The sequence below is a fragment of the Myotis myotis genome, unplaced genomic scaffold (assembly GCF_014108235.1).
Source record: "Myotis myotis isolate mMyoMyo1 unplaced genomic scaffold, mMyoMyo1.p scaffold_m19_p_11, whole genome shotgun sequence".
NCBI classification, from domain to species: Eukaryota; Metazoa; Chordata; class Mammalia; order Chiroptera; family Vespertilionidae; genus Myotis; species Myotis myotis.
In genome coordinates, this window is record NW_023416315.1 from 11,969,631 (window position 1) to 11,982,887 (window position 13,257).

The 13,257-nt window shown below is 42.8% G+C and overlaps 1 protein-coding gene across 1 annotated transcript in view; it reads left to right on the plus strand.

The window, feature by feature from the left end:
• Positions 1-8,493: 8,493 nt before the first annotated feature.
• Positions 8,494-13,257, plus strand: part of SLC26A3 (solute carrier family 26 member 3) — a 28,443-nt gene continuing 23,679 nt past the window's right edge. The window contains exons 1-4 of the mRNA XM_036328980.1: positions 8,494-8,624; positions 9,128-9,267; positions 10,643-10,753; positions 10,945-11,117. Of these exons, the coding sequence (XP_036184873.1) occupies positions 8,494-8,624; positions 9,128-9,267; positions 10,643-10,753; positions 10,945-11,117 (555 nt within the window). The remainder of the gene's footprint in view (positions 8,625-9,127; positions 9,268-10,642; positions 10,754-10,944; positions 11,118-13,257) is intronic.

The window sequence follows — 13,257 nt, forward strand, 5'->3', positions numbered from 1 at the left end:
GGTTCTCTAAAGAAAAAAGAAGAGCCTCCTCCAGCCTCTGTTTCACTTTGTTAGGGACCGAAGGGGAGAATGAGCTCATGTACTTCAAGAAGACTGAGCTCCCAGCTACCCAGGCTCACATTTTGTTCATGGGATGTGACTAGTACGGGCGTGGGGGGCGGGCTCTTATGCTCAAGGGCAAGGGCACTGAGGTGCCTCACTGGAGTTCTGTTCTCTTGCCTTGTCACTCTTGGGATCAGATTAGGGCTAACACACACACACACACACACACATTGACATGGCAGAAAAGAATGTATATTTGAGAGAATCAGTCACAAGAACTAGCTCATTGTCCCAGTTCTGTCCCTTACTAACTGTGCAACTTGGGAAAGGTATTTGTCAATTCTGATCTCAATTTCTTCATCTGTAAATTGAGATAACAATGCCTACCTTCTCTGTCTATTGCACATGCCCTGACTGAGGCCAGGAATAGAACATGCAACCCAAGTAGTTGCCCTTGACAGAGAATCAAACCCTGGACCCTTAATTAGTGGGCCAATGCTTTAACCACTGAGAACACTGGCCAGGGAAGCAAACTTTCTAAAATAATAATAGAAAGTATAGTTTAATGCCCTAGCAGGTGGCTCAGTTGGTGGGAGTGTCACCCCATAAACCAAAATGTTGCGGGTTTGATTCTCAGTCAGGGCACATACCTAGTTTGATCAATTCCCAGTCGGGGGTGTGTACAGGAGGCAACCGGTTGATGTTTCTCTCTCACATCAATGTCTCTCTCTCTCTCTCTCTCTCTCTCTCTCTCTCTCTCTCTCTCTCTCTCTTCCCCCTTTCTCTTTCTCTAAAAAATCAATAAAAACATATCCTCAAGTGAAGATTTAAAAGGAAGTATAGTATAGTGAATATATAAACCAGTATCATCAGCATTATCAAGTTTTATGTGCTGCACATAATTGCATGTGCTATACTTCTATACAATGAGCATTAGGTTTGTTTATACCAGCATCACCACAAACATGTGAGTAAATGCATTGTGCTACAACATTAAGGCCATGACATCACTAGACAATAGGAATTTTTCAGGTCTATTATAACTTTACTAGAGGCCTGGTGCACAGATTCATGCACCAGTGGGGTCCCTTGGCCTGGCCGGCGGGGATCGGGCCGAAACCGGCTCTCTGACATCCCCCGAGGGGTCCTGGATTGAGAGAGGGCAGTTCTCAGTTCTCAGGTGATGCACCCTGGAATCAGGCTTCCTCCTCTCTAGTTCTGGGTGCATCACCTGAGAACTGCAGCTGCCAAGTCACCGCAACTTGGCAGCTTCTGCATTGAGTGTCTGCCCCCTGGTGGTCATTGCACATCATAGCTACTGGTCGAATGGTTGGATGGTCACTTAGGCTTTTATATATGTAGATGGGACCATTATTGTACATGCATTCCATCATTGACCTAAACATTGTTATGTGGTGTATGACAGTCCAAGATACACATAGAAAAAATAGTTAACTCTTCTTGAAGGATCCCACAAAGACTTCATAGCATCTTCTTATCTTATACAACTACTAGAGGCCTGGTGCACAAAATTCATGTACTCGGGGGAAGGGGCATCCCTCAGTCCGGCCTGTGCCCTCTTGCATTCCAGGAGCCCTTGGGAGATGTCTGACTGATGGCTTAGCGCTGCCATGGAGGCGGGAGAGACTCCCGCCACCACCGCTGCGCTTCCCAGCTGTGAGCCCGACTTCTGGGAGTGCACTGACCACCAGGGGGCAGCTCCTGCATTGAGCGTCTACCCCCTGGTGGTCAGTGCATGTCATAGCGATCAGTCATTCTACCATTCGGTCTATTTGCATATTAGCCTTTTATTATATAGGATATTAGGAAAGAGTTCCTGACAAACAATAGGCCAATAAATGCTTGTTGAAGGAACAAATCATCGTCAGGGACAGCTGAGTGTTTTTCAGGATGAACTGGAATTTCCCAGGTATTGGAGGAGAAGAACATAGATGAAGGAAGCAGTGTGTGCAAAGGCATGGAGATGTTAAAGGCATGGTGTGCTAGGAAACTGCTCTAATTGCAAAGGAGGAGGAGGAGTGGAAGCTCGTAAGATAGGCCAGAGCCAAAATATCAAAGGCTTTGTATGCCATAGATAGGTAAATACTTTATAATTAAAGTAAAATAAATGGGTGAGAATGGAAAAGTGCTAATTCTGGAAGAGCTCAGAATAAACAGGAAGTCACAGAAAAGGTTGCAACACTACCATAGTCCGACAGGTTCCAATTGACTTTTGTCATATAAGTACAGTTGTAAATTGGGTTTGCACTAAGTCAATATTCAACTCAAATCTGAGGCCTTTACCCATGAAATGAAAGCTAAGTAGTCTCTCCTTACATACTTCCTTTCAGTCTTGACAACAGCCCTACAGCGAAGGGAATGGCATCTCCTTTTACCATTAGATAAACTCAAGTTTGAAGTGCTTGCCCACAGCAACACAGTTAAGCAATGGCAAAGCCAGGTTGTGAAGCCAGGTCTCCTTGGCTGCCATAGTCTCACTCTTTTCTGCTGTACCTCCTAAGTAAATTAGGTATGGCTTAGTTTTTCAGCAGCATGGCCAATAATAATAATTGCCAATAAAAACAATTGTTGCCTGGCCAGTGTTGTTCAGTGGTTGAGCATTGACCTATGAACTAGGAGGTCACAGCTCGATTCCCGGCCAGGGCACATGACCAGGTTGTGGGATCAATCCCCTGTAGGGAGCGTGCAGGGGGCAGCTGATCAATGATTGTCTCTCATCATTGATGTTTCTATCTCTCTCTCCCTCTCCCTTCCTCTCTGAAATCAATTTTTAGAAATTGACAATAATAATAATGTTTAGTGTCTGAACTAAGATAAAGCTAAAACTAAGTTTCTAGAAGATGTTATAAGACCATTGCAAATTAAGTCACATAGACAGACTTCTTGAATAAGCGATGCAAGACACATGTCACATTCTTGCCCACTATGGACACTGAACTAGAGTTGTGTGAATTATCCATATGATTTTGGTTTTAAAAAAATCCAAACCTTTTCCTTTAGTTATCCTGCCTTGGGACTCTCTGGGGGAACTGCCTCTACTACACCCTCAGGATCCTCACCTCAGTCTCATCACCTTTAATCACCTTCCATGTCAGCTTCTCCCCTTTCTCCAGGGAAAGACTATGGTTTCAGAAACCACTTGGAAGGATTTGTGAGATGATGACTGTTCTCAAAGGATCACCACTAAAGGACAGGGGGAAATAGCATGTTTTTTATGTTCTAAATGACAATTTATTCTTCCCAAGAAAATAGCTACTCAGTTCAGGTTTACATCTATAACATAGCTTAATTAATTACTTCCCCTGCTGTGTTTCAAAAGTGACTGAGGCACACTGGAATCACAGGATTTAATTAAGAAAGTATTGCCTGCCCCAGCCCTGACCCCTTCTGACCGCTCTTCATCCACATCTACACTGATATCCTTTTCACCCACTTCACCCCTAGCCCAGTTACTCCTCATCACCCCCTGGCCCTCTACAGTTTTGCTTCCTCTGCTTCCATCCTGCTGGACATCAACCAGAATGTGGTGTTTATGCGCTCTTGATTTCTGGTTTCCCATCAGCTGCCGATTGGGGTTCCTCTCAAGGTGCTCACTGGAGCAATTATTCTGCTTATTTTCCTACCTTTCTTCCAAGTATAGCTAGCAAGACTGCATGGATGGACCTGGAGAGTATTAAGCTAAGCAAAATAAGCCAGTCAGAGAAAGATAAGTATCCCACGATCTCACTCATATGTGGAATCTAATTAACAAAATAAGCAGATGAACAAAACTAGAACCAGAGACAGAAGCATGAACAGTCTGTTCAAACTCAGAGGGAAGGCCGGGGAGGGTGAGGGGAAAGAGATCAACCAATGAATTTGTATGCATATATGCATAACCTATGGACACAGACAATAGGGTGATGAGGGAGGGCCTGGGGGGATGGGGGTGGGATGGACGCGGACTGGAAGAGATCAATGGGGTAAAAGGGGGGACTTGTATAATATTTTCAACAATAAAGATTAAAAAATAAAATAAAATGTGATGTCTGAAAAAAACAACAACATTGATGTATTTTCCATTCCCCACGGACCAACTTATGACATACGGCTGGCTTACTTCTGGTTTTCCACTGACTGGCACAGGGGAATTTTTCAGTCCTACTGAGGGGTAGGGTAACTGAGTGAGAGTGGTAACTGAGTGAGAGGGGTACCTGAGTGAGAGTGGTAACTGAGTGAGAGGGGTACCTGAGTGAGAGTGGCGGAGGTTACTTGTGTGACTGGGGATGGGTTGGGAAATACCTGCTTGCCTCCTGGTTTCAAATGACCACTAGTGAAAGGAAAATGCCAGCACTGCTCCTGAGCTTCTTGGCTCAAAGTTGTTGTCCAGCAGAAAGGGGGGAGGGGGGGCTCTGAAAGACTAGAACACTGAGCAGATCAATGCTGAGCAGTGGACAGGTAAGGGCCAAACGATGCTTCTCAGTGGAGGGGGGCAGCAGAGCGGAGATAGCTAGGAGCCAGGCAGTGTTCGCCTACTGGTTGGCCTGCAGGTTGGAGACGGGTGGAACTGGAGGTGGGTGGAACTGCACATGACCATCTTAATTGCTGGGAATATCAACTTATTCATAAACCAGAATAGTTAAATTGGGAAAATATGAACTTCATAAACTAATCCCAGGATTCGATTTCTGTGCAGAAAAAAAAAGACAAATGTGTAAGACTAAGCCCCAGGACCAAGATTTTATAAAATGAAGGCAAAAAAATTAAAAAGAACACAGATAGGAACAACATAGACTGATGAACAGGGACAGATCCAAAGACAGAGAAACAGCGGATCAGACTATCAATCCCCAGAGGGAAAGTAGGGGAGGGTTGGGGGTTAATGGGGGGATGAGGACAAATTTGTAATACCTTAACCAATAAAGAAAAAAGAAAAAAAGAACACAGCTAGGAAAGGAAATAATAGTGGAAATCTATACAGTGGGGCCTTGACTTAGGAGGGTCTCAACTAATGAGTTTTTTGAGATTCCAGCTGTCTCTCGGCCGATTTTTTTGCATTGAGTTGACAGAGTAATTTGAGTTAACAAGCTCCTTAATGAGCTCGGTCTCGGAACTCGTAAGTCAAGGCCCCACTGTACAAACAAAGCTTAGAATTCTACAATTATTAGAAGGAAAAGTCCCTGAGAACGAGTTTCAATCCTCCAAAAGCCACTAACACCGTAAGGAACCCAGAGAGAAATTTGAGGCACAAAGATAAAACAGAACATGAAAAGGTATACATTAATATGAAACTGGAATTGTGATTCTAGGAACCAAGAAACATTTTTTCAAGAATTTCTGGAGAAAAGGTAACTTGTTCAGGTTTGTTTGGTTTTTTTAAGTTAAGAAATTCATTTTTTTGACTGGCTTGTGTGGCTCAGTGGTCGAGTGTTGACTTAGAACCAGGAGGTCACCATTCGATTCCTGGTCAGGGCACATGCCTGGGTTGCAGGTTTGATCCCCAGGAGGGGGCATGCAGGAGGCAGCAGATCAATGATTCTCACTCATCATTAAGTTTCTATCTCTCTTTCTCTCTCCTTTCCTCTCTCTGAAATCAATACAAACATATTATTTAAAAAGGAAATTCACTTTTGAATTCCTAAGTAATGTAGGTCATTCTCAAGAATCCGTGAAAGGATGAAATGGAGAATGACACTAATTTGTGGCTCCCTGTAGGTCCTCTCAGCAGGGCCACCATTGGGTGGTTGATTCAGTAGCTCAGATTGTCGATTACATGTGGAATATGAGGCAGCAGCTTTGGGGAACAAGATTGGCAACAGGGGGAAAATCCACAAGACTGGAATGTGGCCATTAAGCTCTCTCTCTCTCTCTCTCTCTCTCTCTCTCTCTCTCTCTCTCTCTCTCTCTCTCTCTTCTGAAAAGATTTTGTAAGCTGCCCTGATTCCTGTCCTGAGCACTCACCTTTATTGAGCTGTTGGTGTGAGGAGGAGGCATTTTGCAGTCTGGCAGGATGCCAGCTGGAGGTATGATGGGGCCCACTGCAGAGCCCGCCTCAGTCATCCTCAGGGAAGGAAGCCTAATAGGAATGCAGTTGCTTCTGCCATCACTGTCATTGGCTAAAGCATTAGACCATGACTTAGAAGAGAGAAAACATGCAGCAGCAAAAGGAAGAAAAGAAGTACCTTCAGGGTCTTTCTTCAGGAAGAGAACTCATTTTCATAAACAACTTAGTGAAAATGAGTAAAGCAACAGAATAGTGGAAGCTTTTTTTTTTTTCTCCTGTTTATGGCAGCATCTAACAGAAATAAAATGCACAGTACCTGAGTTTTCGTCATCTTAAGGTTGTCTAGGTTGGATACCTCAGAAGATTAAAGCTGTTCTTGAAAGACACTCCGGACAACCTTGCAAGAGAGCTTAGGTGTCAAGAGTCATTAACATGGATTAGATCTTAATGCCCCGACCATATTGTTGGTAATTGGCAAATCGGGGCAAAAATCTGCGCTATGCACAGCAGTAGTAAGCCAACTCTATCTCATGGACAAGGTTTTCTGACAAACTGGGGGTGAAGAGATGGGAGAGGAGATAGAGATAAGAAGCAGGGAGAACAAGCAGCTTAGGGTGGGAGGAGGGTCAGAAAGAAGAGGTAAGGGAGTTTAACAGTCATAACAAAGCTCAAAGGGACTCAAGTTCTGGAAGTCAAGCCAGAGGGTGAGCAAGACATTCTATATTGTGGTCAGAGAAGGTCAGTAGAGAGGACTTTAAAAGAGGCTAGGGAATGGGGTGGGGGAGAGAAATGGGTGGTCAAAGAGAGGTCAGATGGGGCCAGAAGTTGAGGCTCGCATCTGATTCCTGGTTATAACTTGAGCTCTGCAAACATGCTGAAATCCCTGAGCTATGAGAAAGCACCGTGTAACAAGGTACAATCTAATTTGAGATAATTATCCTGGCCAGTGTGGCTCAGCGGTTCTATGAACCAGGAGGAGTTCATGGTTCCATTCCCAGTCAGGGTACATGCTCAGGTTGGGGGCTCCATTCCCAGCAGAGGGCGTGCAGGAAGCAGCCGATCAGTGATTCTCTCTCACCATTGATGTTTCTATCCCTTTCTCCCTCTCCCTTTCTCTCTGAAATCAATAAAAATATTTTTTAAAAATAATAATAATTTGAGATAATTAAATAAATCATTGTGATCATGTCAGGGAAGAAAACTCTGGGTAGTAATAGATAACCAAGATAAGAGGGGGGAAAATGTGAAGAGTTCATCAGAATGTTCTTTAATTATGTCCACATTAGACAGTAGAGAAGCAGAATGTAGAAGAAGAAAAAGCAAAGAAGTCTGAAAACAGAAGCCACATTTTGACACTACTAGCTGTATGGCCTGAGAAAAAGCACTTAGATTTTTGTGGGGAGGAGTATGCTATTATTCTTTCATTTGCAAGAAGAGAACAATAATAATAATAATTGTAAGTGCCTCAAAGAATTGTGAGGGCTAATTAGGTAATATGCATTAAAAGGTTTTGCAAAATTGATCTTTTAAATTAAATATCATCGATTGAGATAAGAACAAAAAAAATTAAACATCTTGTGCAGAAAATGCAAATAGTTAGAATAATTACTTTCATTTATTAAATGCCTATTGTGTGCTAGGAACCAGATGCTTTGAAAACATTCTCATTCAATATTCAAAAATCTCCCTGAAACTTGAGTTTTATTATCCCAATTACATAGCTAAGACCTGGAGAGGTTTGGTAAATTGCCCAAGATCTTTCCTAAAAAGATCTCATCACTGGTGAACTAAGTAACCAAGTAATACTTTGTGCCAGTTTACAACTATAAATTGTAAAACTATTTAACCCTCAGAAACAATAGAAAAATAACTTGAATGGGCAATATTCTTGAATTTCACACATTAAAAGCATTTTCTAAGGAATTATAAAAATTCTGAATGGTAAAATGGAGCAGCCTTGACTGGAGTTAGGGGCTATGAGTAGACTTTAAATCTAATCTGTCCCAGCAATCCAAAGCCGTAGCTTTGGCAACTCTTCTATGAAAAAAAAAAAAAATTCTTCTTCTTGAGGAGATCTTACTTTACAAGTATAAAATGTACTCACTGATTAGTAAACTGAGTCAATTCTATTGATTTTTGGTGGTCTTTTAAAAATAAGTAAACAAGAGATCTTGTTTACTTACCCAAAGAAGCCGTGTCCAACTCATTGGAATATCACTGTCGCAAAACACAATCCAGGTCCCTTAATCCTGCTTCTTTTGATCTCAAAAGGTGGTAACATTCAGTCCAGAGCTCACTCATCTGTAAATTGCATCACATTATCTCCAAGTTATTTAAGAAGCAAGCTCCGTTTGGTTTCTGGCATTTTAACCTGTTAAAGGCAAGGAGAGCGTTTGCCACACCGTTCCAAAGGTCTCCCACTAACCACAGCCTTCAGAGGAAGCAAAATGATCGAACACATTGGGAATCGGTACATTGAGAACAGGCCGGTGTATTCTGCAAATGCCTTTCAGGAAGAACATAAGAAGAAACACAGATATCATAAGACATTTCTGGATCATCTCAAAGTGTGCTGTAGGTAAGGTATTTTTAAAGACACTGGCACTAGAAATAAAGGAAACGCTTTCTCCTACATTTTCAAACTTTCATGCTCTCCTTCCTGGCTCTGGCCCAGAGCTTTCAGAGCCTTCTTATCTTTGGTTTCCAAACTCCGCTGCCAGAGCTGAAAAGGTCGACTCTGAAATGAACACCTCTCAGCTCTCAACACAGTCTCTCCATATCAGAGGACTAATAGACGGGGACAGAGGAACATTCTCAGTTGAAATGCAGGACAGTTCAAGCTGAGGATGACAAATAAGCTCTATTATGGCTAAAGAAAAGCAGCATTTTTCTTTTTCAAAATCCTTTGGTGGTGGCCCAGGGGCAGTTGATATGGGCAAGGAGGTGGCTGTTGGTGGGAAAGTTAGTGAAAGTGCTAGTTTCTTCTTGAATACACTATCGCCTTTACCACTTTTCCACCTACAAGGAGGTACTGAACTTAAAATTTGATTTTAACTGACCTGTGGCTTTCAATTTTTTCAGCTGTTCCACACAAAAGGCCAAGAGAATTGCCCTCTCTTTACTCCCCATAGCATCTTGGTTACCAGCCTACCGGGTAAAGGAATGGCTACTCAGTGACATTGTTTCTGGAATCAGCACAGGGCTGGTGTGTGTACTGCAAGGTAAAACTTTTTTTGATATGTAATTCATCTATCACAAAATTCATTCTTTTAATGTGTACAATTCAGTGTCTCTTGGTATATTCACAAGGTCATGCAACCACCATATCTAACTCCAGAATATTTTCACCCCCCAAATCTCTTGCTCATTAGCAGTCACTTCCCATTCCCCCCTCCCTTCATCCCTTTGCAACAACTTTCTGTCTCGATGGATTTGCCTATTCTGGGCGTTTCCTATAAATAGATTTTTCTGTACCTGGCTTCTTTCACTTCACATAATGTTCTCAAGATTCATCCATGTTTCAGCATGTACGGGCATTTCATTCCTTTTAATGGATGAATAATATTCTATTGTATGGAAAAACCACATTTTGTTTATGCATTCATGGGCTGATGGACATTTGGGTTGTTTTTGTTTCTACTTTGTGGCTATTAGGAATGATCTCTGTGTACAAGTTTTTGTAAAAACAATTCTCTTAGGCATATAACTGCTGTGTCATATGGTAGAACACTAGCAATATCTGAGGGTTCAAATTTCTTCATATCCTTGTGAACACTGGTTATTGTCTGCCTTTTTAATTTTAACTGTCCTAATGAGTATAAAATGGTATCTTAGCCCAGCCAGTGTAGCTCAGTGGTTGAGCATTGACCTATGAACCACGAGGTTACAGTTAAATTCCCAGTTAGGCACATGTCCAGGTTGTGGGCTCGGTCCCCAGTAGGGGGCGTGCAGGAGCCAGCCAATCAATGATTCTCTCTCATCATTGATGTTTCTCTCTTTCCCTTTCCCTTCCTCTTTGAAATCAATAAAAGTATATTTTTAAATTAAATGGTATCTCATTGTGGTTCTGATTTGTATTTCCTAAGTGGCTAATGGTGGAACATCTTTTCATGTGCTTATTGGAGACTTGTATATCTTTTGTGAGATATATATTTAAATCTTTTGCACATTTTAGAATTAGGTTGTCTTTTTATTGTTGAGTTACAAGGGTCATTTATATACTCTAGATACTAAGCCCTTATTCATGATATGATTTGCAGATAATTTCTCCCATTTTATTGGTTGTCATTTCATTTTCTTTGAAGCGCACATTTAAAATTTTTGATGAAGCCCATTTTATCTGTTTTTAATTTGATTGCTTATGCCGTCGATGTCGTTTCTAAGAAACCATTGCCTAATCCAAGATCACAAAGGTTTACAATTAGGTTTTTTTCCTGAGTTTTATAGTTTTAGCTCTTACATTTACATCTTTGCTACATTTGAGTTAGTAAAGTAACTTATATTTAGGGTCTAAATTTAAATATTTAAAGAATCTAATGAGAACTTCTGCGATTCCCCTTGCATGAAATATAAACCCTGATGTTTGTGTATTTACAGGTTTAGCATATGCTCTACTGGTCAACATCCCTCCAAGCTATGGGTTATATGCAGCCTTTTTCCCAATCATAACCTACTTTTTCTTGGGCACTTCTAGACACATAGCTGTGGGTAAGTGAATTTCTGGGCTAATTCATGCTCACGCTGCCTTTCCTTTATGAATTTCATTAGCCACACATTGTATCAATTTCAAATTGTGCCTAATTCAGAAGAAGAATCAGTTTCTTGTAAGAATTGGGACTAAAAGACAATTGTGCTTTAGGGAAACATTTATTCACCACAATTCACCCTCTGTTAATTAGGTCCATTTCCAGTTCTGAGTATCATGGTGGGAGCGACAGTTATGAGACTAAGCTCAATGGACAATTCAGATGCTATGGATTCTTATAATAGTTCAATGAGTAATAACTCGTCACAAGATAACTACAGGGTGATGGTGGCCGCCACAGTCACAGTTCTTTCTGGAATCATCCAGGTGAGTGCTTTCTCATATAATCTACCCTCCCAATCTGCTTGTCCTGATCTGTACACGTTTTTCTGATTTTCCTCCTTCTTGCCAGCCCTCCCACTTCCCATTTGATTTGTAGCCCTGTTTCCATAGCCTATAGGAAATAATTGTAAAAGGGCCACTCACCACAGAGGTGAGAGGCAGACCCACACTGCAAAGATGGGTGACCGTGGGTCTAGAGAGAAAGAACAGTGGGAACAGGAAGGGGTGAGTGAAATGCTGAACTCAATAAAATATAGTCACTAAACATAGCTATGTGCAAGCAATAGTGAAACTGGGAGCTTTGGAACTTTTTTCTTTCTGACTGTTCAGGGACTGTAATCTAGTTGGAAGGGGTTGTGGTTTCAGACTTTGAATTGTCCATTTCAAAGATTTGGGAAAAGCTGAAGAGGTTAATGGAGGGGCCTAAAGCCTCTCTCCCAAGTAAAAATGTCATGGACTCCTCACAATGTTGCCTAAGTTTGTGAATAGTGATACCATTGGTTAAAACCTTTTCTAAAAGAAAGAGTCAATGTATACAAACACATAAGTGGTGTGTCCTATTGACAAACAGCTTGGTCAGGTCTTTCTAAGACATTTCTGAACCCAGTGTCCACAGCTCTGGCTCCATTCCAAGGACATGAATGGAAAGGCAGGCCAGGTATCCAAGGGAAGGAAAAATCCATCCAGTCACCTGATTGCAAAATACTGGTTCTGTGGGGGCAATTTACCATTTTTGCCCTCAGTTAAAACCGAGCAATTCATATGTCCAATACACAGTTATGTAATTCCTACAAAAGTCAAGCAACTTGTTTGAGGGAATATGAATGGATGCTCATCTATGCATGCTACAGAAGCTAGAATGTGTAACTTAAAATTACATAAGAAAACTTGAGGCCCAGGGCACAAATTCGTGCACAGGTGGGGTCCGGCCAGCCTGGCCCCAAATGGGGGCGGATCAGGGCTGGGCCAATTGGAAACAGGAGATGGTGGGAGGTTGGCCAGCCAGCCTGCCCTGATCGGGCTGATCAGGGCCAAGCTGGCTGGGGAAGGGGCCATGGGCGATTGGCCAGCAGGCCCCACCCCTGATTGGGGTTGGGGGGCCAATTTGGGGAGGGGCTGGCCATGGGGAGGGGCTGTGGGCAATGGGACAACTGGCCCCACCCTTGAATGGGGTGCGGGGGCAATCAGGGGTGGGGCCGGCTGGGGGGGAAGGGCTGCGGGAGGTTGGCCAACCAGCCCCGCCCCTATTGGGGTGCGGGGTGCAATCAGGGGCGGGGCTGGCAGGGGGCTGCGGGCCTATGGTGGTGGGGCAGGCTGATTGGGGGCAGGGCTGGTTGGGGGGGTGGGAGGGGGTGTTTGGCTGGAGGCCAACTCTTGATTGGGTGGGAGAGTCTGATCAAGGAAGGGCTGGCAGAGGGGAGGGGCTTCGAGGTTGGTTGGCCAGCCCCACCCCCTGATCGGTGGTTCGCTGGCCACAGTGGGTGTCATAGCGACTGGTTGTTATGGCCGTTATGGCTGCTGGCTTTTTATATATATAGATTGATGAAGGCTGATGCTAGATAAGATTCTGCTATGTAAGGATTTATAGGTGAGTCTTCTAAAGATACTGCACCTTGCCATAGCTGGTTTGGCTCAGTGGATAGAACGTCAGCCTGCAGACGAAAGGGTCCTGGGTTCGATTCCAGTCAAGGACACGTGCCTGGGTTGTGGGCTCTATCCCCAGTGTGGGGCATGAAGGAGGCAGCTGATCAATGATTCTCTCTCGTCATTGATGTTTCTCTCTCTCTCCCTCTCCCTTCTTCTCTGGAATTTATATATATACACATAGTGGGGCCTTGACTTACGAGTGTCCCGACTAACGAGTTTTTTGAGATATCAGCTGTCTCTCAGCCGATTTTTTTCATTGAGTTGATAGAGTAATTTGAGTTAACGAGCTCCTTAACGAGCTCGGTCTTGGAACGAATTAAATTCGTAAGTCAAGGCGCCACTGTATATATATATATATATATATATATATATATATATATATATATATATATATATAAAGATACTGCACCTTTAAAAAGGGGGGCAGATAAGCCTGTTACTTTGGAGTGAGCTAGACCTGCATGTTACTGAACAGCAT